Source organism: Rhinolophus sinicus, linkage group LG05 (genome assembly GCF_036562045.2).
Source record: "Rhinolophus sinicus isolate RSC01 linkage group LG05, ASM3656204v1, whole genome shotgun sequence".
In the NCBI taxonomy this organism is placed as follows: Eukaryota; Metazoa; Chordata; class Mammalia; order Chiroptera; family Rhinolophidae; genus Rhinolophus; species Rhinolophus sinicus.
The window spans coordinates 67,136,924-67,161,186 of NC_133755.1; the positions used below are offsets into that span (position 1 = coordinate 67,136,924).

At 45.0% G+C, this 24,263-nt stretch overlaps 1 protein-coding gene and 1 long non-coding RNA gene across 10 annotated transcripts in view; one reads left to right on the forward strand and one right to left on the reverse strand.

Moving 5' to 3' along the window:
• The window catches only part of CHST10 (carbohydrate sulfotransferase 10), a 28,445-nt gene extending 15,620 nt beyond the window's left edge, over positions 1-12,825 (reverse strand). Inside the window, exons 1-6 of one of the 9 annotated variants that reach the window (XM_074332392.1) lie at positions 12,554-12,825; positions 10,589-10,656; positions 3,852-3,952; positions 3,350-3,455; positions 3,064-3,232; positions 2,690-2,821 (exon numbers count right to left, since the gene is read on the reverse strand). In XM_074332392.1, the coding sequence (XP_074188493.1) occupies positions 2,690-2,789 (100 nt within the window). In that variant the 5' untranslated portion in view covers positions 2,790-2,821; positions 3,064-3,232; positions 3,350-3,455; ... (1 more) ...; positions 10,589-10,656; positions 12,554-12,825. Of the gene's footprint in view, positions 1-2,689; positions 2,822-3,063; positions 3,233-3,345; positions 3,456-3,851; positions 3,953-5,094; positions 5,213-10,588; positions 10,657-12,197 lie in introns of all 9 variants that reach the window. The other 8 variants (XM_074332391.1, XM_074332387.1, XM_074332386.1 and 5 more) reach the window with 8 other exon arrangements.
• Positions 12,826-13,012: 187 nt separating this feature from the next.
• Positions 13,013-20,746, forward strand: LOC141571583 (uncharacterized). Its single transcript, XR_012496423.1, has 6 exons — positions 13,013-13,494; positions 13,607-13,753; positions 16,492-16,607; positions 17,244-17,423; positions 18,302-18,368; positions 20,586-20,746. It is a non-coding gene; the product is annotated as an uncharacterized LOC141571583 (long non-coding RNA).
• The last annotated feature ends 3,517 nt before the right edge of the window (positions 20,747-24,263 follow it).

Here is a 24,263-nt window from a genome sequence, read left to right on the forward strand (position 1 = left end):
TGAGAAAAATCTCCTATGGCCACATGTGTTTACAAAGCTCTTTCAGTTTCCTGCTGGGGGTTTAAGTGCCGCCCCAGACAGAGGGGGCCCTAAGGCTAAGGGACCGTCCCCACTAAGCGCCAGTGCTCAGGGGCAGGAGATGCCACGACACCCGCCGGGCCTCCAGGGGCTGAGTGTTTGACTCCTCCCAGGTGCTCAACCATCCAGACTGGCAAGACCCTGCGTGTGGCTCGCTGCCTTTGTTCAGAACTCAGCCAATCAACACCCATCTTTGTGGTTGTAACCAAGTACTTAGGGACAATTGGGTAAGATCCTCAGTGGTCAGGAAAGGCCAGGCTATGCCGTGGGCCTGACAACAAAGGGTTCTCTCTCTGAGCTCACCATTGCGGGGCTGACACGGCCCTCACCAGGGACACACCTGGGGGGCCCTCTCCATGCCTCCCCGAGTGGGAAGGGGGGGTGGGGCCAGGTGTGCGCCAGCTCTGACGTTCCCACCTGGAGCAGCCCATGCCCACAGCCCTCACACAATCACACGCAACCTCAAAGCACATGAGGACTCACCGCTCGCCTTGAGCTGGACAGGCTGCGGAGCAGCATGAGGCCCACCTCAGGTCTCTTCTCAGGGGGAAAATCCTAAGTAAAGCTTTTCTCCTTCTCCACAGGTTTTCCCTTCTTTCCCTCTAATTTTTTGCTCCCCTTCACAAAACCCTCTGAGCATCTACACTTCTCTGAAAACATTCGGCATAAAACTTGCCACATCAAAGCAAAATAATCACTTATTTATCAGATACCACTGAGGAATGAGGTGCTTTTTAGAGATTATACTGCCACAGAATATTACGACTCAAACACACATCGAAGTAATTATTTTTGGTGGAAGTCTCATAAATACATTACCTATTCTCCTACTTCTTAAGACAAAATAAACAATTAACAATTTAACATCATGACCTGACTTTTAAGTGCCCTCCTTTCCAGGAGGTGACATTTAAAGGAATCGTGAATAAAATGTGTGGACTTAGTAACACGGATTTCATATTTTCAGCAGCTCTTTTGATTTCCCAGCTTTGTTGTACACTTGGGTTCTCGACTGGGCCCCACTTCTAGGTTCTAAGTCACTAGGTCTCTCTCTGGTTGCGCCCAAGCAGCGAGGTCCACAAAGAACTTCAATGACTCTGAGGCACCAGGGGAGGAGACCCACTGCTCTAACTCTTACTCAGAGGCCTCCATTCTCGGCGACGCATATAACTGCGCTGGAATAGTGGGCGAAGTGTCAAACTGTCAGGCTGAGATCCTGGTCTCACATTCCCACAACCCTCCAAGTTTGGGCCCCTGCTGTCCTGACAGAGGCCCTGGTCCCTGGGGTGACCGGGATTACCTGTGATGCCCCTGGCCACCTGGAGGTGTGACACCACCCTCCCGAGGCTGTGAGACCCTCAGATTCTGACATGGAGCCATGCAAGACGAAGGGGTACTTGTGATAACAGCCCGTCGGGGCCCCAAGTAATCTACCAGTTACCCGAAGGCCTGGTAACTGTTACCGAGTGGCAACTGCGGAGCTGAGAACCAGCCCTCAGGGCTGATTTCAGAGCCACCCTCTTCTGCCTGCAGATCTGCCTTCAAACCTTGTTCCTGGAGACAGAGGGACTGGGAGCAGGAGTGGGGGGCACGGGGCAGCCCTCAGCACTGCAGGGACACACGGGAGCTCTGGGGCGGCATAGCAGAGCCAGCAGCCTGTGGTCACATGGACGGCACAGGCCGCACAGCCGCCAGGAGGAAACTGGGAAAACCGCTCATGTGGATGCTTCTCTAATCTCCTTTCCTGCGGGGCCGCCATCCGCAGGAGGACGTGTGCAGTGTGGGCAGAATGCAGATGCTGTGCACAATCCTGGTCCCAAGCAAGCATCCTCCCTCAGGCAGACGTCCTCAGGCCAACGGAAAGCTGCTCGTAAGCCACCCACGTCTCCCCTGTGCCGCACCTCACTCTGCCCCTGAAAGGCGTCACCTCGAGGTTCAGCGAGACCATCCCTGCAGCTGCTGACATGCAGCAGGATCACCCAGAGAGCCTCCCAGCGCTCGGCTCAGTCTTGGAGGCTTTCAGAGCACGCAGCACGTCCATCTGCCAGAAAAACCACCGTGGCCCAGGTAAGCAGGGGCCAGGAGCAGCAGCTGGGAGTGGCGTGCTGAGGCTGGCCTCGGCACTGTCCGTGTCCCCCTCGCCACCCTTACATCAACCTGGGGAGTTAAAAATCCTCAGATACCACCCAACACACACATGAAAGCACCGTCCTGGTGCGCAGAGGTGACCTCCGTCCATGTGGCCAGCAGCACGCAGAGCCAGCGGGCACACAGCACGCTGACTGATCACGGCAGCACCTCACAACGTCACCAAGTCAGCTGACTTCCCAGATGCTGAGCCTGGGGGACACCACGCAGGAGGCGCCAGAGAACCCACAATGAAAACACGTCCTGCCCACCCCCGGGGCTGTGCTGGGAAAATCCTCCCTTCCCTGTCCACCTCCTCCTAGCTCCTCTGTAACTGGAAAGATCTGGATGCCGTGACCTCCAAGGCCCCTTCGGGCATGACAGTCCTTGAATTCTGTGACACAGGTCAGTCATGCATGTCCCCAGGAACTATCACAGCGGCATCTGGATTGGCCAAATACATTCCACACGGCAGCGTACCTACCGTCGGGGTCTTTAAAGGTCAACGTGATGAATTTGCTGGCCACCATGAACATGAAAATCACCCAGAAGCATGCGGCCAACAGAAGCCACTGGTGGTGCATGTTGTCAAACGTCAGCCATTCAGTGATTCTTCCTGGAAAACACAGCAAAATGCACCCACTGCTTACAGTACGTCAATTAAACAAAAAGTGATTAAAAACAACAGAAGATTTCAGTTAATAGTATCAACACAAGTATTTTTTTTAAAAAAGTTGTTTTGATACAGAGGGTATTTTGACTCGGTACTTAACATTTTACTTTTAATTAATAATACCTTTTATCACTTTGATAATTAAGTCCATGTAAAACCCCCAAACGGAAAGAAGCCATTGCTACCTGTTTGGGAATGCAAGATAAGATTTCACTTTTGCAGATTCGCCTCTTGACTCCTTTCTCGCCCAGGCTAACATCAAAATGCGTTTCTGATCCCAGCGCCCACCAGGGCCTGGAAGCAGGTGGACAGGAGGCCTACGATGGGCTAGCCCTTCAGAGGGCAGAAGCCACCCTGGGGGATGACGAGCAGGCTGTTCAGAATCCTGCCTTGCTGATGACACGGGGCCACACCCAGGGAATCTGGACAACAAGAGAAATGACATCAAAGCTTCTGTCTCCACTCACTTGCCTGCAAGGGCCGGTGCGGAACCTGGGGGGTGGGTGTTTTTCATGCTTTCACTGCCTGGGAGAGATGCAGGCCACGTCAGTCCTCAGGTCACACAAGTCACACTCTGCTGCAGGGGACATGTAAAGAAACAGGAAGTCACAGTCAGTTCTCAGCAAGAGAGACAAAAATGAGTTTCATGTCACCTTTAACACGGTGCTTCTTTAAGCCAACCCAACCACTTAAAGTCACCAAACCAGCTGACTGAGGCTACCATCAGTCCTGGGCAGTGGGGAGAACTGGTCCTCCCCACACGTGCTGATGACAGAGGACCCCAGAGAGTCTGTGCAGGCTGGATGGGACAGAGCTCCGTGAGGGCCCACGTGCTCAGCTCTCCTCCTCATCTCAACAACGTTTGTTTCCTAGAATCTCACTGGAACCAGGCCTCTGAACCCCAAGTGCTCTCCACTGAGTGCTTACCCAGCCTGCACCTGAATACACGCTGCAGCGGGAGCTCACCACCTACCATGCAGCCTGTGCCTTTCCAGGGTGGCTCATGCGTCACGCTGTCAACTGCAGCTGCCCATACATCAGGCCCAGTGAGCTTCCTGGAGTCCCCAAGTAGGGCTGCCGGATAAAACAAACAAAAAACCCAGTTAAGTTTGAATTTCAGAAGAAAAACAAATTACCTTTTTAGTATAAATGTGTCTCAAATATTGCATGTCCCAAATATACTTAAGAAAAGCTATTTGCTTTCTCTCTGAATTTCAGATTTCACCGGGTGCCCTGTCTTTTATGTGGCAACAATATCCGACAAGGGGAGTGCCAGTCCCTCTCTACCTGCCTGAAGCCTACCTGCCTGAGGGTCCCTTTCTTCTTTGTCATCCTCCCCGGAGGCTACACTGCACAAGGCAGAGAGCCCTGGGTGGTTCCACCCTCATGGGCTCTGACTTAGCAAGTGAATGAGTCTCTCCAAGCTTTGGTTTCCCATCTGAGACCAGGGTGGTCACGAGGAGTAAGTGACAGAACGCATACCAAGGACCAGCACCCACCTGGCCTGGAGCAGACCCTTTACAAACACAAATTGGCCGGTGCCTCAGCACCCTGTGACCTTCCGATTTAACCTCCATATACCCTTCGGAATGTGACGGCCAGCAACTAACACGACAGACTGATCTTCTCCAAGGAGAGGAAAAGCAAGGCCCGACTCATCCCAGGTGACTCAGGCTACTAGCCCTTCCCTGTTAGAGACAGTGAGGCACAGCCTGTGCCCAGGGGAACAGGGCACCGCAGTCCTGAGCCCACTGGACTTGTCCCTCCAAGACAGTGACACTCAGTGGGACCCACCCTCACTGGTCACAGTGGGAGTGCCCCACTGAGAAAGCCCCACGCAGGCCTTTTCTAACAGAGGGGTGGGGGCCACGTGGGTCGGGGAGCGATCCAGAGAAAGGAGGCAGGTGCCCAGGGGGTGGTTGCAACCGGAACAAAGAAGCATTCGCCCCCCTGCACTGGTTCTCGGGAAGACGCAGAGGCTGAGGAAGAGGGTCTGTGGTGAGGGCCTGGAGCTCGCAATCCACGCTTTGCTAAGCGCTGTGGACAGTGAACAAGGATGAGGGGAGCCCCCTGGGCCCCCCCCCACACGCAGACACACTTCCTCTGCAGAGTAGTGAGCAGGACCTGCGGGCACTGCCCACTCTCAGCTTCCTGCTCTGTTCTCACCTGCGTACCTGCGGGCACTGCCCACTCTCAGCTTCCTGCTCTGTTCTCACCTGCGTACCTGCGGGGCTTCCACCCTCCTCAGCTTCAGGAGATTTTTATGGTTTAACTTTCCAGGGGGAAGTAGTCTTTTGACGGAATCTAACTTGAGTCTTCCCACTGAGCTTCCCTCTAGATAAAAGTAGGGAGATAAGGAATAAACAACTTACATGAAAATGAAGACCAGGACATGTGCTCTCCAGGAAGCCCGGTGGCTTAGGGACCAGATTTCTACACCTGGACTGGTTGAAAAGGGAGACTCGCACTGTCCTACCCTGAAGCCATGCCCGCCTCCCCAAGTCTTGGATCCCCATTTGAAAGCAGGAGCACCCAGCCATGGTGTCACGGTGCAGAGGAGGCTGCAAGGCTCCCCCTTCTTCTCATCCCCTCATGACCCCTCTGGACCAGGCTGGGAGGGACTCTGCTGGGGGATGCAGATCTGGAAAGCCTCGCGTGCATAAACCCTGGCCCCTGGCAAAGAGTATAAGCCCACAGGCCCTCACGGGGGACTTCCACACAGCCACCCCAACCAGGCAGAGGCCTCAGCGATCCCGTACCCTGCTGCAGGTCCCCTGGCAGGCCTCAGCACCTGTGCTCAGGCAGCCCGGGAGGCAGCAATCTCCTGCGGCCCCTGGGCTTCTGTAAATTCAAGGTCAGCAGCGCCTGCTCCTGTCCCATGACCCAGGCCCAGCAGAGGAAGAGTCAGCTCTCCCCGATCAGCCAGCCCTTCCTTCACTGCACCCATCACAGGTGGATGCGTTCCCTGGCTGGCCATTTGTGTCCCTGAGTAGAATGTAAGCCCGGGCTGGATCAGTGCCGCCTGTGCGGTCAGTCAACCATCATTACTGGCGGCAGGACGGCGTCAACCAAGAAGCGTCTCAGCAAAACGTGGGAGAGTGGAAAGGCATTTTGGGAGATACCTCATCCACCCTTCTACCTGAGCATTTCCAAACTAAAATCTTTCAATAAGAGGCCCCCTTTCAACCTCAAAATATTTCTCCAGTCTCCATATGAGAACAGTTATATGAGTAAATTTAATATCCATTAACTGAGATTAGAAAATAACCGAAGCTGCTACTAGGGCTTCAGGATTACTTGAAAATAAGTTATATTTTTTATAAGTCACGGCACTTACGTGCATTTGAATAGACACACAACCTAAAACTGCTGATTTTATTTCTTCTGTGTAACTTTTTTCCTACCTCATTTTTACCAACCGCAGTTTCCTTACCACTTTGCAAAGTGTGGGAAAGGATGGGAAATACTTTCCTAGCCAGGAAAGAATGGGGCGAAATGACAAAGTCACTACGTATGTATCTGAATATCTGGCAAATACAGCTCTGTCTTCCTTACTTTTTAGTTTTTAAAATGACTACTTAAAACATGAAGTACAGAGAATAATGTAACAAACACCAATGTACAGCAACTCAGCTCCAACAGCTCTGCTGTACTTTCCCGAGTTGTTTTAAAGGATGCAGTGTTGCAAACAGGCTGGAGCCCGCCGTGCCCCGCCTGCCCTGGTCCCGGCCCTCCCCGGGCAGCTCCATCGGACTGATCACCCTTCTTCCAGGTCAGAGGCGGCTCCTCTGGTGGGAGCATCAACCAGGGCTTAGGGACGGGTCTTCTCGGCCCAGGAAAAGGCAGGGCCGCCTGGGGAGGGTGGGAAGGCGTGTTTACCCGTGGCCTGCAAGGAAATACTGCGCTCCGTACAGATGCTTCCATTATGTCAGGAGGCAAAGGCCCGTGGTGAAGCGCGGGGGGGTAAGGGGGGGATGTGCCCTATGTTTAAGCCCCTAACTTTTTCTCTCATGGTCTACAGCAAGGAAATTAAAAATTATACACAGATTCAAGTGAAAAAGCTGTAAAGGTGGGCAGATTAAAATTTTAGATAAACTGAGATTTGTTTTCCAAGTCACATGGTATGTGAGCCAACCAGGACCAGTATGACGAAAGCCTGGTCCTTCTCAAAACACCCCCTCCCTCAGGTCCAGTATCTCTACAGTTTACAACGTAAGACACTCAAACAGAGGTAGATGACCACCTGCATATACCTTGAAGGACACAACCTAAAAATAATTATTTATTGACTTCATCACCCATCGGACAGAACAGGTACAGGGATGTAACACTGAGTCCCCAACCAAACACACACGGCTCACGTCCTCATGGAGCCTGCAGTCTGTCAGCGAGACCCACATGCACGGAAGAATCTATCCAAGAAGAGGGATGCGGTGCTGTGAGAGGAACACACAAGGGGTCAGGACCTGGCTGGACAAGTCGGGGACAGTACAGTCACCTAAGGAGCTGAAGGGGCAGGATTTCAGGACAGGGCAACAGCATGGGGTAGGAGGGAGCAAGCTGGGGGCCCCCGAGTAACAGAAGGAAGGCCGTGTGTGGTGGAGTTTCCAGAGCATGGTCAGATGAGCCAAAGCAGATGTGGGCCTTCGAGAGCTGTTACGGAATTTGGTTTGTACCTTGCCAGCAACGGAAGGCCACTGGAGAGAGTTTTACATGAGAAGAGGGGTGGCAGTACTGTGACCTGACTTAAATTTTGAAACTATTTCCTTGGCAGCAAGTCAAAGATGTAAAACGCAACTGTCCACTGGTCCACGGCCCAGTCTCAAGGCCATTTCCATCACTGGAGCAGGAATATTCCAACCAGGCACCACCACGCCCGACCCAGTGTTCATCACACGCCATCGTCTGGGTCCCTAAAACCAGTGAAGGAACCAGTAAGATCCACAGTATCTGACGGGCTGGGTTTTTATGAGCCCTAGAGGTTGGTATGTCCCGTTGGCCGTGGCATGTTTTTGCTTTGAGACTGCATACATTCTGAACCTAGCCAGCTACTGAATAGTGTCAGACTTTATGTTGAGGGCAGTGGTTCCCAGCCCTCAGTGGACACTAGAATAATCTGGGGAGCTTTTAAAAAATATAGCCATGCCCTTGGCCCCAAGAACACCAGGGCCAAGACAAGACACCCCTCTGGAGACGGATCTTGGGCAGGTTTTCAAAGCTCCACCCAGGATTCTAATGAGTAGCCAGGACTGAGAACTGCTGGCCCAGGCCCTCTGCCCCTCTCAAATGTTAACACCCACAGGAATCCCCTGGCAATCTTGTTAACAATGCAGATTCTAGGCCATCTAACATAATGGACAGTTTCCCATTACCTCCTTCAATTATAAGAAGGAAAACTGGTAGCAAAAGAGAATCTGTCAACTAGAATCTATTGATGACCTGATTTACACGAGCTCTGGAAAAAGTTTCAAGAGGTTTAATTAGAATCAAAGACCTCCATCAATGTTCCCATTTACCCTATTTTCTGGCCCTCCCAGCAACAGGTAATTCACTCCGTAGAATTAGGGTTTGGTCTGACCTTGGAAAAATGATAATTTGCCCCAGTTTTTTAAACAAAAAGAAAGGCATTCCAAACTCCCTTCACCCCAGCTCCTCTCAGCCTGCCCCACTGTCTGCACTGTTTCCTTGAGTGCACCAGTTCTCCATGGGGTCTGCCTCCTGCCCAAGGATGACCAGCAAGACTCACTGCTTCTGTCCGCAGAGACTGCCCCAGAGTTCTCCAGGGCTCTGCCAAAGGCCACTGCTCTCCCTGCAGCCCAGGGACAAACGGCCTTTACAAAGCCTGACATTTTCTGTAATTAACTCTCCTTTGTTCAAGGAGCCAAGACAACTCTCAAAGTGCCTCTGGCAGCTAATGGGGGCAAACCTGCAGGTGGCCCAGGTCCCCTGTGGTCATGGTGTGCTGCCCTGAACAGGGCCCCGCAGGCCCCCAGCTCATCCATCCACCCTCAGAGCTTTCCTACTTCTGGTCATTAAGAGGGATTTTCATGTGTCAAGATGGCAGAATCTAAACCAAACTCACAGGACTGGGCTCTTCAAAATCCCCTAAGGCAGAACTGGTGGTTAAGAAACTTAAGACCTTATGGGGAAAGCAGGGGCAGGGAAGCAAGATCATAACTGGACTTACAAGAAATCCTAACCTTTTTCTCTCTCTCTCTAAACTAAAAGAAAGCAGGCATTTTACATGTTTGTAATTACTAACAACAGGATTGGCACTATTACCATCTTTTGGTGCAAAGTCTCCCTCCCTGCATTTTCAAAACGATGCTTGTAAATCCATTTTGCTCAGCTGCCAATAACACCCCCGCCACTCCCCCAGTGTTTGAGTTGTCACCCCAAAGCACAAAGCCTTTCTGAATCTGTGCTGAAGAGCTCGATTCTCATCTGCCATGTTCCACTTTTGCCATGCACATTCTCTTATTAAAGGTTCTGGAAAGTCCTGTGGTAAATAAGCCCACCTAACTCTGTCTAAAACAGCTTTTTTCCCCAAACGTCATCCATTCAGCAGTATTTACCAAGTGGCTGCTCTAGGCCAGGGGTGGTTCTAGGCCCTGGGGATACTTAAGGCAACACCCCCCCCCCGCCCCTCCCATCTCACAGTGCTTGGTTCTCTTTAGAGGCAGACGGGCCATAAACAAACAGAGCCATTAATGTAAAGGATCACACCAGGCACTGAGAGTCATCAGTAGTAACAAAGAAGAGCAAGGCATAAGGGGAAGGCCTCTCGGAGGGCACGATGTTGAGAAGAGGCAGAACAGAGTGAAGAGACAAATCTGGCAGCCACGTGGGCAAAGAGCGTGGTCTGGGTCCCAGAATCCACAAAAGCAGCAAGGCGGCCAGTGTCTCTCATGCACTGACCAAGAAGGGAAGGACGTGGCCCCAGGGAAGAATCCTGTCAGTGGCCCTTTACTAAAATGGAAACTCCTGGATCCCCACTTCCATCACACATGCACCCCAAGAGAAAGATCACGTGTCCAGTGTTCAGTTTTTAAAACATTCTTTCAAAACATACCCAGATACGAAAGGAAACTTCACAAAAATAATCTGGTCATGCCCAAGGAACTCGTAACCCTGGGAGGAATCACGGGGAGAAGGGAAAGCAGACAGCTGAAGGCTAGAGCAATGGGGGACAGTCCACAAAGCAAATCAACCTTTCTATACCCTTTGATTATGAACTGATCAATAAAATTATTAAATTACAACCTAAATGAATTTATAATGTATATAAAGTTCAGTCACTGTGATTTTCAGGTTCATAGTAAAGGTTTCCCTCGATCTAAGTTCAGAGATTTCCTTTCGAAGGATCATCCTTAGTTACCAGAATGAAAACTCGCTCCCAACTCTGGCCAGCAGCAGAACGCATGTGAGGTTGACAGATTTTCATGAATAACAACACTCAACACCCAATACCTGTGTGAAGCTCACGGCAGGGCAGGCATTGCTCTTCGCAGAGCTCAACTAAACCTAGCCTGAGAGTTTACTCCTATTATTTTACTTAAGAAAACATTTCTTCTAAGTATATGTATACAGGCTCCTATTTAAGGGTTTTACGTTTCCTAAAATCTCCACACAAGCAAGAAAGGAGGCGGTAAGAATACTGAATGACAAGAACCTCAAATAACTAGTGAGTTCCCATTCTCCTTCACATACCTTCTGAGGTTTGGGGTCCACGTCCCTGCAGTACTTCCTTTGTTTGAGGTTCCTGGTTCCTCCTGTCACTGTATAGGACAATTAAAAATCCAATAAGCACCATTAGAAGTGACAAGATTAACTTACTTAACCCAACTTGGTTTACACTCAGGAAATAGTTAACCACTTTGATTATTCAAGCATATTTTGCACAACAGGTCTCTTACAGAGGTGGGTTATATTTGGATTTCTTGGTGAGTGAATAAATAGTCTAAATGTACCAAAAGAGCTAGCTGTTTAAAAGACTGCCTGCAACATGAAACACGTTTTGAAAAATGCAGTATGTTTCGTAGCAAAAGAAATCAAATCCTATTATACTGGTTTCACATGTCTGATGTTGGGTAAAGGACTCAGGTCTAAGACGATCCGCACATCTTCCAGTACAAGGTATTCTCTGGGTTTTGTATTTCTTCAAGCGTTGACACCCTGGCAAATTCTAGCCAAATGTCACATCATGAATGAGTAATTGGAAATAAGTCAAACTCGTGGAATTAAAGCGATTACAGATTTCATAGAGTTAACTGGCAAAATAAACATACAAACTCATGTAACACAATACAGCCTGAGCTGCCTGAGGTGTGTGTAGCACAGCCTAGCTGGGCTTCCCTCTGCTCTTAGAACTCAACGTGAAGATCAAAAGCCATTTCATGTTACATCAATTGAAAGATTAAGCTTTCCGTATTCACACCCAGATTCTTCCAGACCTGTATCAGGAGAAAACAGGCTCTCTTGGCTTCTGCAGTCTCTAAGGCTCTGCAATCACCTACCTTTCCCCCATGTGCATTTCTGGCTCTCCTACCTTTTACTGTACAACCTCAAGGATTTAAAAAATGATCTGAATATAACTGCAAATGGCCTAGGATATTTACTAATTCTTTCCTTTCTTTGTTCAGTTTTGCAAGCACTTCAGTTTTCATTCCTGGAAAGAAATTTTTTCTCCGGTATTTCTTTGAGATTCTTTTCTTCAGGGTCAAGAGCAAAGATGGAAAGATTTTTCTTTCCATCTTGAAATTTCTATTTTAACCCAAGATGGACTATGCCCTCATTTGAATGGGGGGAAGGGAGAAGACTATTTCTCTTTGTGTGTCTTCTCTTTCAGCCACCCAATCACTTAAAAGGGAGATCAGCGAGCAGGAGCTAAACTCAGCTGCCTAATTTTAAGAATGTCTGAGACATTTCTCACCCTGGCAGTTAAAACTGACCGATACCCAACTCTTTTTGGCTCAAAGCCCCAGACTTCGGGTGTTTCAGACAAAAAACCCTTTATGACAGCGCTCCTGCTTAGCTAACCAGAACCTGGCCGCGCTGCTTTCTATTCACTGCTGGCCCTTTCCTGCTTTTAGCAGACTTGGAAAACAAAAAACGACAGCTTTTGGAAAACCTGGTTGATCTTCCCAGCCAGAAGTGTAGAAATGTATGCCTCAACCTCCAACTTCTGACAAGCCTCTCCGACTGTCAAAATCAGACCTGAGAACACTCTGGAGCCTGTCTGGCAGGAGACATGCCATGCATTTGCAGCCATCCCTTCCCGCTCACCCACCAAAATTGTGGGTGAGGCTGCACATGGTACCTCTTCTCTGCATGCTCCTTGCACCCAACTGGAACATTTTCTTCCTCTTTCCGCCTCCATTTACAAGTGCAAAATCTCAGCCAAAGATGAAAAAAAGTAAATTATAGATCACCACCGAGTGACCATATTCCAGCAAGTCCAGCATCCCGCGGCCAGGAGGCCACTTCGTTGCATAATTAACGTGAGGAAGGTTCTTCCCATTAATCCCGTCAACTACAGAGGTCCTCAAGTCGCCAAACACACTGGGAGGCTAGCTGCTCACAAAGAACAGCCGGTTCACCCCGGTTTTCCATCCACCCGGGTAAGGTGTCTTGGGGGATCTGTAGAACCCACCCCCCTGGCGGCACCGCGCTCACCCTCGGTGAAGTCGGTGCCCTTCCGTGGCTCGGAGGGGAAGCTCGGCTCGGTCTCGCAAGCCTGGGGGCGAAGCGCACGAGTCCCGGCGTCCGGGAGCGCGGGAGGCCCGCCCGGCCCGGAGGCCCCGCACCGCCCCCGGCTGCCTCCACGCCGCCCGACCCGCCCGGGATGAGGCGTCCGCGGCGCCGGAAGGAAGAAGCCAGACGCGCCAGGCCCTCTCCCGAGGCGAGGCCGCCGCCGCCCCCTGCGGCCCCCGCGTGTCCGCAAGCGCCGCCTGCGGGCTATGCGCGTCCCTGCTGCCGTCCCCGCCGTGCACGCGCCGCCTGCCCGTCCGTGCCCGTCCCCACCGTGCACGCGCCGCCTGCCCCTCCGTGCCCGTCCCGACCGTGCGCGCGCCGCCTGCCCCTCCGTGCCTGTCCCCGCCGTGCGCGCGCCGCCTGCCCGGCCGTGCCTGTCCCCACCGTGCACGCGCCGCCTGCCCCTCCGTGCCTGTCCCCACCGTGCACGCGCCGCCTGCCCCTCCGTGCCTGTCCCCGCCGTGCGCGCGCCGCCTGCCCGTCCGTGCCTGTCCCCGCCGTGCGCGCGCCGCGCGGGGCCGCCTGCAGACGCTAGGAGGTGCGGCGGAGGGACCCCAGGATCTGGTCTCTCGTCGGCACGTCGCCGGAGCCGGATTCCGCGCAGGGCCCTTGCGCCTCCCTACTTCCCCCTGAAAACAAATTACTTCCCAGGAAATTACAGAGACGTGCGGCCGACCACGTCCCACCAGGTCTCCAGCCAGAGCATAGGTTTGGTATTTGAAAATGGAAAAAAAAAAACCCAAACTTGGAAAAATGAGGTACCTCCCAGCATTTGCTAATCAGCCTACCTAGTAAAAGCTGGACCTTCTGTTTACAGAGTGCACCTGGGCTGGCATCTTAGGAGATGTAACTTTGTTGTCAAGGTAAACTTGATTCATAAACAACTGAGAAAGGCCAGAACAGTGTACAACCCTGTGGAGCTGTAACTTAAAAAAACATTTTTTCAATGACAGTTGACATACAATATTATATTAGTTTCAGGTGTACAAGGTGACGGGTTTAAGAACTACAAATTACCAGTTGTAACTTCTTAACCTGCAGAAGTGGAGAAGGGGCAGAACTTCAGAGCCTGGTACAGAAGTCAGTCCCAAAGGTGTTGGAGGTTTTGTTGCCCTGGAAAAGGTAAAGTCGTTTTGTTTTGATCGACCCTATATGTTTGTTAACTACCTAACTGCATCTATATCTATTTAGCAAACAGGGTAATATAGATATGTGTGCACACGTGCACACACACAAGATTTTTGTCAGGCTTTCAAGGAACCAGCTGTTTTTGTTTTTTTGTCCACCCTGTGGGTTCCCTCCTCAATGAGGTTTGGTATTTGAGAACGAAAAAACAAACCAACAAACAAACTTGGAAAAATGAGGTACCTCCCAGCATTTTCTAATCAGCCTACCTAGTGAAAACTGGGCCTTCTATATCTATGGGGTTCAGAACCCTTTCAGAACTTCACTTTAACATCGTTATTAACCATCCTGGTTTAAAATGGCAAGATGTTTTACTTGGCCTTTTGGTCACTCATTCAGATGTTTAGCCCTTTCTTTGGGCACACTGGGCGACATAAGACATTTGCTGTCTCCTTGAGGATTCGAATGGACACACATATGAGTACATGGAAGAAGCACATTAGGTAAATGCAGAGCTTAGACGTGACATAGAATATTAGGCAGGATTTCAGGGCCTAAGCTCTGGAAATTAGACCTCATGGGATCAAATCCTTATTCCACTATATCTAGCTCATAACCCTATCAAGTCTTTTCATCTCTCTGAGCCTCAGTTTCATCGTCTATAAAATGGGGATATTGTATAGTAGTTACCTGAGTTTACTACTGAAGAATAATGGAGGGACTGCAGTTAAAGTACATAGTGTAGTAGGTCTCCCCCAGTAGTAAACCTTGCAACAAACATGTTACTTTCATTGTTACTATTTTTCATTTATTGCGTTCCCAAGATGCTGTTCAAATATTAAAAGATACAGTTCTTTCTACGGGCTTACACATTGGCAACTAAGGTAATTGGGTATTTTTCTTGGGATTTTTAAAAATTATTCCAGTTCCTCTTTTTATTTCTATAAGTGAACTTCGGGAAAGTTTCAATCTTTATAACAGGAGGATAGTTTCTGAAGTAGTGGCTCTCAAAATGTGACCTGTGGATCCCTGGAGGTCTCCCCAGGACCCTTTTAGGAGGTCCGCAATGTCAAAAATGTTTTCACAATAATACTAGGACATTAGTTTTCTTCACTAATCAGACATTTGCTCTGATAGTACAAAAGTAATGATGGATAAAACTGAGGACAGCATGAATCCAGGCAGTGGAACAAAATGGACTTGGCAGTCATTGCATTCATCACCACCATGCACTGCAGTGAAAACAGACATATAAACACAAAGTGTCACTGAACAATGTCCCCTTTGGAGCAGGACGGGCAGTGCACATAAGCATTCCTGCTGGTATGGTGGTTGTCTAGAGGCAAAGCTCTTGGGTGATCGATGGTTTGCAGTGCAAAACAGCTAGCTGCTTTTCTTTCTTTCTTTTTTTTTTTTTTTAATGGAATGCCATTTTTACTTGACAGAAAAACTGACAAACTGGGGTTCCACAGACAGGTATTTGGCAGACATTTTTCTCCAAAATGAATGAAATGAGTCTGTCACTTCAAGGAAAACAACTGATAGTGTTTGTTGTCAATGGTGAAATTCAGGCTTTCAAGTGAAAATTCAAACTTTTGGAAAACCTGTGTCTGCCACTATACGTTTGACAGCATCCCAATATTTAAAGATTTTTCTGATGAAATCGGGTGATGCTAACAACCATTTTTTTATATGGCGTACTGACAGGTCGATTGCAGCAAAGTAAGACATATGTATATTTGGCCTTTCCCAGATTCCTGGCACAGAGCTCTTTAAAACCTTTGTAATTTACTAAGTGATAGGAATGACAGGATCATCTTTTTTTCCTTAATCTTTGGCCTTTGTTCCTGGTTCCTGACAAAAAGCTCCTACTCCCTTAGAATTTCCTGGACAAGAGGAGCATCTTTTGTTCTAATGAGACAACTCTGGGTGGACCCTTATACAGCTTCAGTTGGGGACTAGTCACCACAAAGACCAAACCTTGATTAGAAGCCTGGAACTTTCAGCCCCAGCCCCTCAACCTCTATGGACAGAAGAGGGCCTGGAGATTGAGTTAATAATCCATCATGCCTATGTGATGAAACCTCCATAAAAATGTCTAAATGACAGGTTTTGGAGAGCTTCCCAGTTGGTAAGCACATTGAGATGCTGGGGGGGAGGGGGTGGCCATGTGGAGCAGACATGGAAACTCTGTGCACCACCCCCGACACCTGGCCCTGTGCATCTCTGCCATTTGGCTATTCCTGAGTTGCATCCTTTATAATAAATCAGTGATAATAAGTAAACTGTTTTCCTGAGTTTTGTAAGCCATTCTAGCAAAATCAAAACGGAGGTCTGGAGGGTCGTGAGAACCTCTGACTTACAGCCTCGTCTGACAGAAGTGTGGATAACGTGGGGACCCAATATTTGTGACTGGCGTCGGAAATGAGCCCTTCACACCTGGGGAGTCTGATGCTTTCTCCAGGTGGTGTCAGAATAGACTTGAATGAAAGGACATTCAGTTGGTGTCTGGAGAATCAGAGAATTGGTTGTTGGTATTGGAAAACAACCCAGGCTGATGAATTTTAATGTCACAGAGTATGAAAAGTTCACTGATAGGGTTGTGGATTCTACATTGTACTAAATGTTAAGAAACTGCCACTTGCTGAGTTTGGATGTCATGTTAAAGAAAAATACCCCAAATTATCGGAAAAGATTATTAAAATACATCTTCATTTTCTGCTTATCTGCACAAGGAACAATTTCTTCATATTCTTTGACCAAAATAACACTGCAACACATTGAATGCAGAAACAAGTGTATGAATCCAGCTATCTTCTATCAAGTAAGACATTAAAGAGATTTGCAAAAGGTAAACAAGACTAATTTTTTGTTTTGGGAAATATCGCTATTTTTCCTTAAAATATGTTATTCATGGTAACATATAATGGGAATATTATCATTTTCTATGAATTAATGTTTTAAATTTCTCAGTTTTAATTACTATCTTGTAAGTATAGATAGATATAATCCAGATTAACAAAACTCTTTGGATTCCTCAATAATTTTTAAGGCTGTAAACATTGGAGAACTGCTGTTTAAAAGAAACCCAAATTCTTAAATGAAAGAGAAAAATACACAGATTCTTTTACCCTCCACTGCCCAGGGTGCATCTTTAAAGTCAAGGCTGGACGTGGTACTGGGGAATGACAGGAGTTAACCACTGACCAAAAACTGTTGCCATCTGTTTGAACCAAACCAGTGGCATAATCAAATAGATACATCTAGAGAAACCTAGCTGCCTCTTGCAGGGGGTGCAGGTTATATGGAGAACCATCATTCTACAGGAGTAGGAATTTGCCAGTTCCTCTGCATATTCCGTGGTGTTCATATTAAGATGTTATAAATGTCTCTCCAGGTCTTTATTTTGAGTTAAGCTAGTATGCACTTGGAGTGCCTTAGTGTCCATGCTAAAAATGGACATTGTTTTCCTTCTTGTATCTTACAGCTCAACCCCAACTCCTAGCTGTGCCACAGGGGGGCTCCGGCAGTACTGCCCCTCCTTTTCCTGAACTCTCATCTCCTTATGCGCAGTGGACACCCGCCACTCACAGGCTGCCCTGAGGTTTCTTTAAAAGAAGTGGGTTTGGAAATTATTTCTGAGCTACCCGGGCCTGGAAATATAATGGTAAATGGCACACAGAGGGCGCATATCCCAAGTCTTTTTCCCGAACCCACTGAAAAATTGCACTTGGCTCCCGTGATGGTTATATGAGAACACGCTTACAGAGTTGAAATGACATTTTGTTCAGGTTAAGGCTATAGGAGGGCTGTAGTGATCACAACCTGGCATTTCTATGTAGTTCTGGAACTGAGATGTTCAGTTAAGTAGAGGGCTCTTCTCAGTGGACATGTTGTTGGAGGCAGGGGTTCTAAAACCTCACACAAATTGACTTCCCTTTCCAATTTATAGATGGCTGTACAAGTCAAGTTTTGTTGTTTGTTTGTTTGTTTGTTTGTTTGTTTGTTTTTAACCAAGACGTGGCTGAGTGAAACAGACTGGATTCCATATTCTGGCCCTTAGAAAACCTCAAATGATTTTATTAGGGTCTTTGTAAGGGGCTGTTTTGTCTTGTTAAGAACTTCTAAATTTGCTAAAATATGATAGGACTTCATATTTAGAAAAGTTCATCAACAGGATTTATTTCATATTTTAAGCCAGAGGCATTTTTGAGAACTACATTTTGAATTGTCAAAAATATATTTTAAATATTACTAAGATGGGAAAAAAAACAAAGAGGTGTTGAACTCTTGATAACAGAAGAGACCACAGACACCCCCTTTCGCCCCCCGTCAGGTTAAACTACATCCTCAATGTAATAGGCTAAGGATAGAAAATTATATTGGAAGTAAAGTGACCACACAGAGTAGGTTTGGGCCATGTGACTGGGTTCTGGCCAATGAGATGTACACAGAAGCGATCTAAGCCATCTATAGGTCTCACCCTAATGAACCTGCCATGTGATCCTGAAGTTTTCTTCCCCTGACATGTGCCATGTGTTTTAGAAGGTAGATGGGAGCAGCTGTGATCCCTGAGTCATCATTTGGAGAAAAATTGCAATACCAGAATAAGGTAAGCAATAAATCAGCAATCATTGTTTTAAGCCAAAGATAGCACAGGGTATATGCCTTATACAGCACAGCCTATCCTAATACAGTATTCTAATTTAGTGATAAAAACTCTGGACTCAAAGTCAGGAGATTTAGGTCTACGAGGGTGAACTATAAGAAAATGCTGATAATCAATAGTTTTTGATGTTCAAGAATGAATGGCAATCTGACGTGATTTGCCCTTATAGTTCCACCTCTGTGACCAGCTAGATATGTGACATTGAAAAATCCACTAATCCCATTTTGATCTCATTTTTCTCATCTATAAAAATCAGACCTAATAGACCTGTATAAAACACTCTACCCACTAAAAGCAGGATACACATTCTTCTCAAAGATAAAGCAGAATACACATCCTTCTCAAAGATACATAGAACATTCTCCAGGATATGTACGATTGTAAAACAAGCCTCAGTAAATCTAAAAGGATTGAAATTGTACAAAGTATGTTCCTTAACTGCAATTGGTCTAGGAGGAAATTTGGGAAATACACAAAATAAAATAACACAGTCCTAAATAATCAATGGGTCAAAGAAGAAATCACAAGAAATTAGAAAATACTTTCAAATGAATGAAAATGAAAGCACAACGTACCCAAATGTATGGCATACGTTAAAAGCTGTGCTCAGAAATGTATAGCTATAAATGGGAACATTAAAAAAGAAAAAGATCTCAAATTCAACCTACCCTTCCTCTTAAGAAACTGAAAAAAGAAGAGCAAACTGAACGCAAAGCAAGAAAAAAAGAAATAATAAATATTGGAGTGAAAATAAAGAGAAAAACAATAAAGAAATCAGTAAGTAGATTTTTTGTGTGTATGTGGCATATAGCTAGGTAATTAACTATCCATCTAGTTGTTTGAACCATACCCAAAACTTAACTCAAAATGGATTACAGATAAGACCTGAAACCATAAAATACATGTAGGAAAACATAGGTGGTAAGTTCCTCGACACTGGTCTTAACGATGTTTTTGTGGATTTGACTCCAATGGCAAGGGAAACAAAAGCAAAAATAAACAAGTGGGACTACATCAAACTAACAAGTTTTTGCACAGCAAAGGAAACCATCAACAAAATGAAAAGGCAACCTACTGAATGGGAAGAGATATTTGCAAATGATACATCCGAAAAAGGGTTAATATCCCAAATACATAAAGAACTCATACAACTTAATAACAACCAAACAACCCAATTAATAAATGGGCAGAGGATCTGCATTTTTTCCCCAAAGAAAACATACAGATGGACAACATGAAAAGACGCTCAACATCACTAATTATTATCACTAATTATCAGGGAAAAGCAAATCAAAACCGAATGGGATATCACTTCACACTTATCATCAATAAATCAAGAAACAACAAATGTTAGTGAAGATGTGGAGAAAGGGAACGTCTGGACACTGTTGGTGGGATTGTAAATCGGTGCAGATTGTAAATTGGAAAGCAGTACGGAGGTTTCTCAAAACATTAAGACTAGAACTACCTTATGACCTAGCAATTCCACTTCTTGATATTTATCCGAAGAATATGCAAACGCTAATTTGAAAAGATATGGCACACCTATGTTCTTTGCAGCAGTATTTACAATAGCCAAGATACGGAAACAACCTAACTGTCCATCGATGGAGGAATAGATAAAGAAGCTGTTTCATATATACACATATATGTGTGTATATAATGGAATATATAATGAAATATTATTCAGCCATAAAAAAGGTGAAGTCCTGCCATTTGTGACAACATGGCAGGGTATTATGAAGTGAAATAAGTCAGATGGAAAAAGACAAATACTGTATGATGTCACTCATGTGGACTATAAAAAGAAAAACAAAACAAACAAAAAAACCCAGACTGACAGAGGCAGATAACAGATTGGTGGTTATCAGAGGGGGAGGGGAGTAGGAGGAGGGTAAAACCGGTAAAGGGGATCAATATTATGGTGACACATGGCAACTAGACGTTTGGTAGTGAGTGTGATGCACTATATAGAGATATGGAATTATAATGTTGCACACCTGAAACTTATATAATGTTATCGACCAACGTTACCTCAAAAATACATATATTATGTACTGTTTTCTCTCCAATCATGGAAGGATGAGACCTATTTTAATGTCTCTTACTTATGATAAGGAGAATGCGAATTAAAGTTACTATTATCTTTTTTTCATCCAGAGTACGCTGCTCAGAATGCAACAGTGGAACAGTGGGACCATCTCTATGGTAAAGTAGTGCAGTGAGAAATTGGTCCTGACTCTCTTCTATTATGAAGTTCACAAAGCATAGAAAAATATGTTCTTCTCAAATGAGACCTATTAATAACAAAGCATGAATAAACTGTGAGTGTCAATGAGTAACAAACTCCTGCTGACTTATTGCTAAAGATTGTTTTAGGATTGTTACCAGAAAAAGCTGTACATCAGGTGGAAAGTTGGAAATTCACCATGCATGTGCTCTATTTTCTCTGTCATCCAAATCTTTCCCGAGTAATATGTTAGCAGCAGTGGGGGTGCATTGATTCTTGAGACCATGAGGAAAGCACTTGGTTCCCGTCTGCTATTGATTCTCAGACTGGGATGACCATCGGGGCAGTGTGTAAAGAAAATGCAGATCCATGGGCTCTGTCCCCTAGAGAGTCTTACTCAGTGGGTCCAGGTGAAGCTGGGACACCCTAATTTTTAGAAGCTGCCCCGATGAAACCAATGAGCAACCAGATTTGGGAACACTGGTTTAACAAAGGCTCTGAATTACTGGGTATCCTTAGCACTGTCTGTATGATACTAATTTAGGAACAGCTTCTGTGGGCACAGAATAGAGAAACACTTCATTAATTGTACTAAAACCCTTTCTTTTTCAGTACCACATTCAAAGTTTTAGCCCAAGTCTTCTTTGTTTCCAGAGTCTAAAGGTACTCCTGCATCCCTGCTCAGCATCGTGGAAAGAGCTGTCTGTTAGTAACCTGTGCACATGAGCTGAGAACTCCTAGGACTAAGTAATTCTGAACCACATCAAAGAATGCTGCTATTTTATTTGTATTTGCCATTTGGTCAAAATCTGTTTTGTTCCCCATCAGTCCCTTAATTGAATCACTTATGACTGGATGTTGAAAAGCTCTTCTTCAAAGTTGGCCAGAGGGTTTTGACAGAGTAATTCAGTGCATTGGAATAGACGTTGCAAAATATACATTGGGCACAACAACCTCTCCTAGCTTTGGAAATTCTGTGATCCGAGAAGTTTGATAATCCCCCTGCCTTTGATTGACTTGCGTTTATACCCATGGGGCCACCAAAGTAATTTACCTAACAGGTGACAATGGGCAAACAGGTGCCTTGTCTGAACAGCAGGTTTATACATGTGCAGCCAAAGACAACTACATTACAGCGTTCTCTTCTTTCTGGTGGCTGGCAAATTTCTTTTGCTGTCAGTTGTAAGAGGCAAACATTGATCTACGGGACACCCTCGTTCCTTGTACCTATAAGACCCGGTCTTATTTTCAGGAAAACACAGTAAGACTCAAGGTAAAGAATGTCTTAACAGGGGATACTACTCCCAACCTTCTATTGAAACCACTCCATTAAAGGCCACTGGTAACCAAATTCATTCTCTTAGAGACATTTATCAAGTGCTTACTACGTGCCAAGTACTGCACAAGTGTTGGCAGTCCACAGATGAATAATAACAGCAAACATTTATATAATGACTACTATATGCAAGCGATGTTTTTCACACTGTACAAAGCAACCGATAAGTGGGTCACAAAATCAATTTAGTGCTTCCCAGCCATCATTTGAAAGAATAGAAGGGAATCGAAATAGCAGAGTACTTTCATATACACTCACACATCTATGTGCACTGGGTCAGAATATAAAATGTATTTCCTATTGTTTTGGTCAAAACAGTTTTACAATCACTGATCTAGATAGAACATTATTACAAGAAGTGTTAATGTGCATTTTTTCACATTTTTAACTCTCCTCAAACCAATATGCTTCTCACATTTACAAGAAATGAAAATTATAGATCAATATTTCTAAAAAAAATACAGAAAAATCCTAAGTAAAATAATACCAATTTGACTACAACTATGTATATAAATATATGTATATTACTACAATACATATATAATACTATTATATATATATATATATATATATATATATATATATATATGATAATATATGATAATGACCAAATGGAGTTTATTTTAGAAATGCAAGGTGGGTTTAATATTTGAAAAGCAATCAATGTAATTCAGCATATTAACAGAATAAAGGAAAGAATCATATATCATTTCAATAGATGCAGAAAAGGCATTTAATAAAATTCACTTTTGATAACATTCTCAGAAAACTAGACACAGAAGAGAATTTTCATAATATGATAAAGGGAATCTGCAAACAGACAAACAAAAACAGAAACAAAAGCAAAAATCCAAAAATCTTATAGCTAACATACTTACTGGGTGAACAAAGCAAAGATATACAATATCACCATTTCTATTTAACATTGTACTGGAGGTTTTAGTTTAGAGAGAAAGAAGTAAAATTATCTTTATTTACAGATGAAATGATTGTGTATATAGAAAATCCAAAGGTTTACATATAATTTATTTAATTCTCACAACAACCCTATGATGTAGATGGAGATTTTGTAAGAGTGATATTAGTTCTTCCTCAACGTTTGGAAGACTTCACTAGGACAGTCTGTTGCTAGTTCTCTTTGTGAGAAAATGTTTACTTATGGGTTTAGTTCAGAATTTTTATTTATTTTTATTTATTTTTAAGTTTTGCTTAGTTGTTTTTTTGGGGGGAAATTGTCCATTTCATCTAAGTTTTCAAATTTATTTGCATAAAGTTATTCATAATATCTTATTATCTTTTCTTAATATCTGTGGAATAGGCATGAATGTCTCCCTTTTCATTCCTGATGTTGGTCATTTGTGTTTTCTCTGTTTCTTGTCCAGTCTTGCTAATGTTTAGAATTTATTAATATTTTTAAAAAACTAACTTTTGATTTTATTGATTTTCTTTGTTGTGTGTCTACTTTCTATTTTATTTATTTCTGCATTTATCTTTATTGTTTCCTTCCTCTTCATTTTTTTATTTATTTGCTGTTCTTTCAAAGATAGAAGCTGAGATCATTTATTTTCACTCTTTCTCTTTCCTAATTGTTACATTTAAGCTATAAATTTCCCTTTAAGTACTTCTTTGGCTGCATCCCATAAATTTTGACATGTAGGTATTCTATGTCATAACTAATGCTTGTTTCATTTGGGTAGTTTTCTCAGTCAATGTGCAATTAGTGTTTCTTTTCTTTCATCTTGCTGAGATATAAAGCATAATTTTGTGACCATCAGGACAATACTCACATAGTTTCCCAAATCATTTTTACTTAAAATATATTTTACAAAACATTGTTTGACATTGAGTCTTCTGAAATAGTTTTTGTAAGTAGAGCATATTTAGATTCTTCCCTGTTTCTATAAAATCTATGAGAAACACATCTACAACTCTTTTTAAAATATAAACTATAAGTATCACTTGTTCTTAACCTCCTTGTATTTGGGTAAATAAGGATGTGACAATTATCTTCTTTTGTCTTAACAAATAAAACTCAAAGTATTTAAACGTCCAGAAAATGGAGATGCTAAATATTATAACCAGGGCAATATATTGTTAAGACAACCAATTAAAATTATAGACTTTTTAGACCTAAAATTTTAGAGTGCCGAGACATGACACAGTTGTCCCAGCTCCATGAATTGACTAGTCTTTCCCCATGATTAGTAACATCTCCCATACTAAAGACCCCTAAAGGCTAAGGTCTCTCTATGATTACAAGAGCTATTATCAA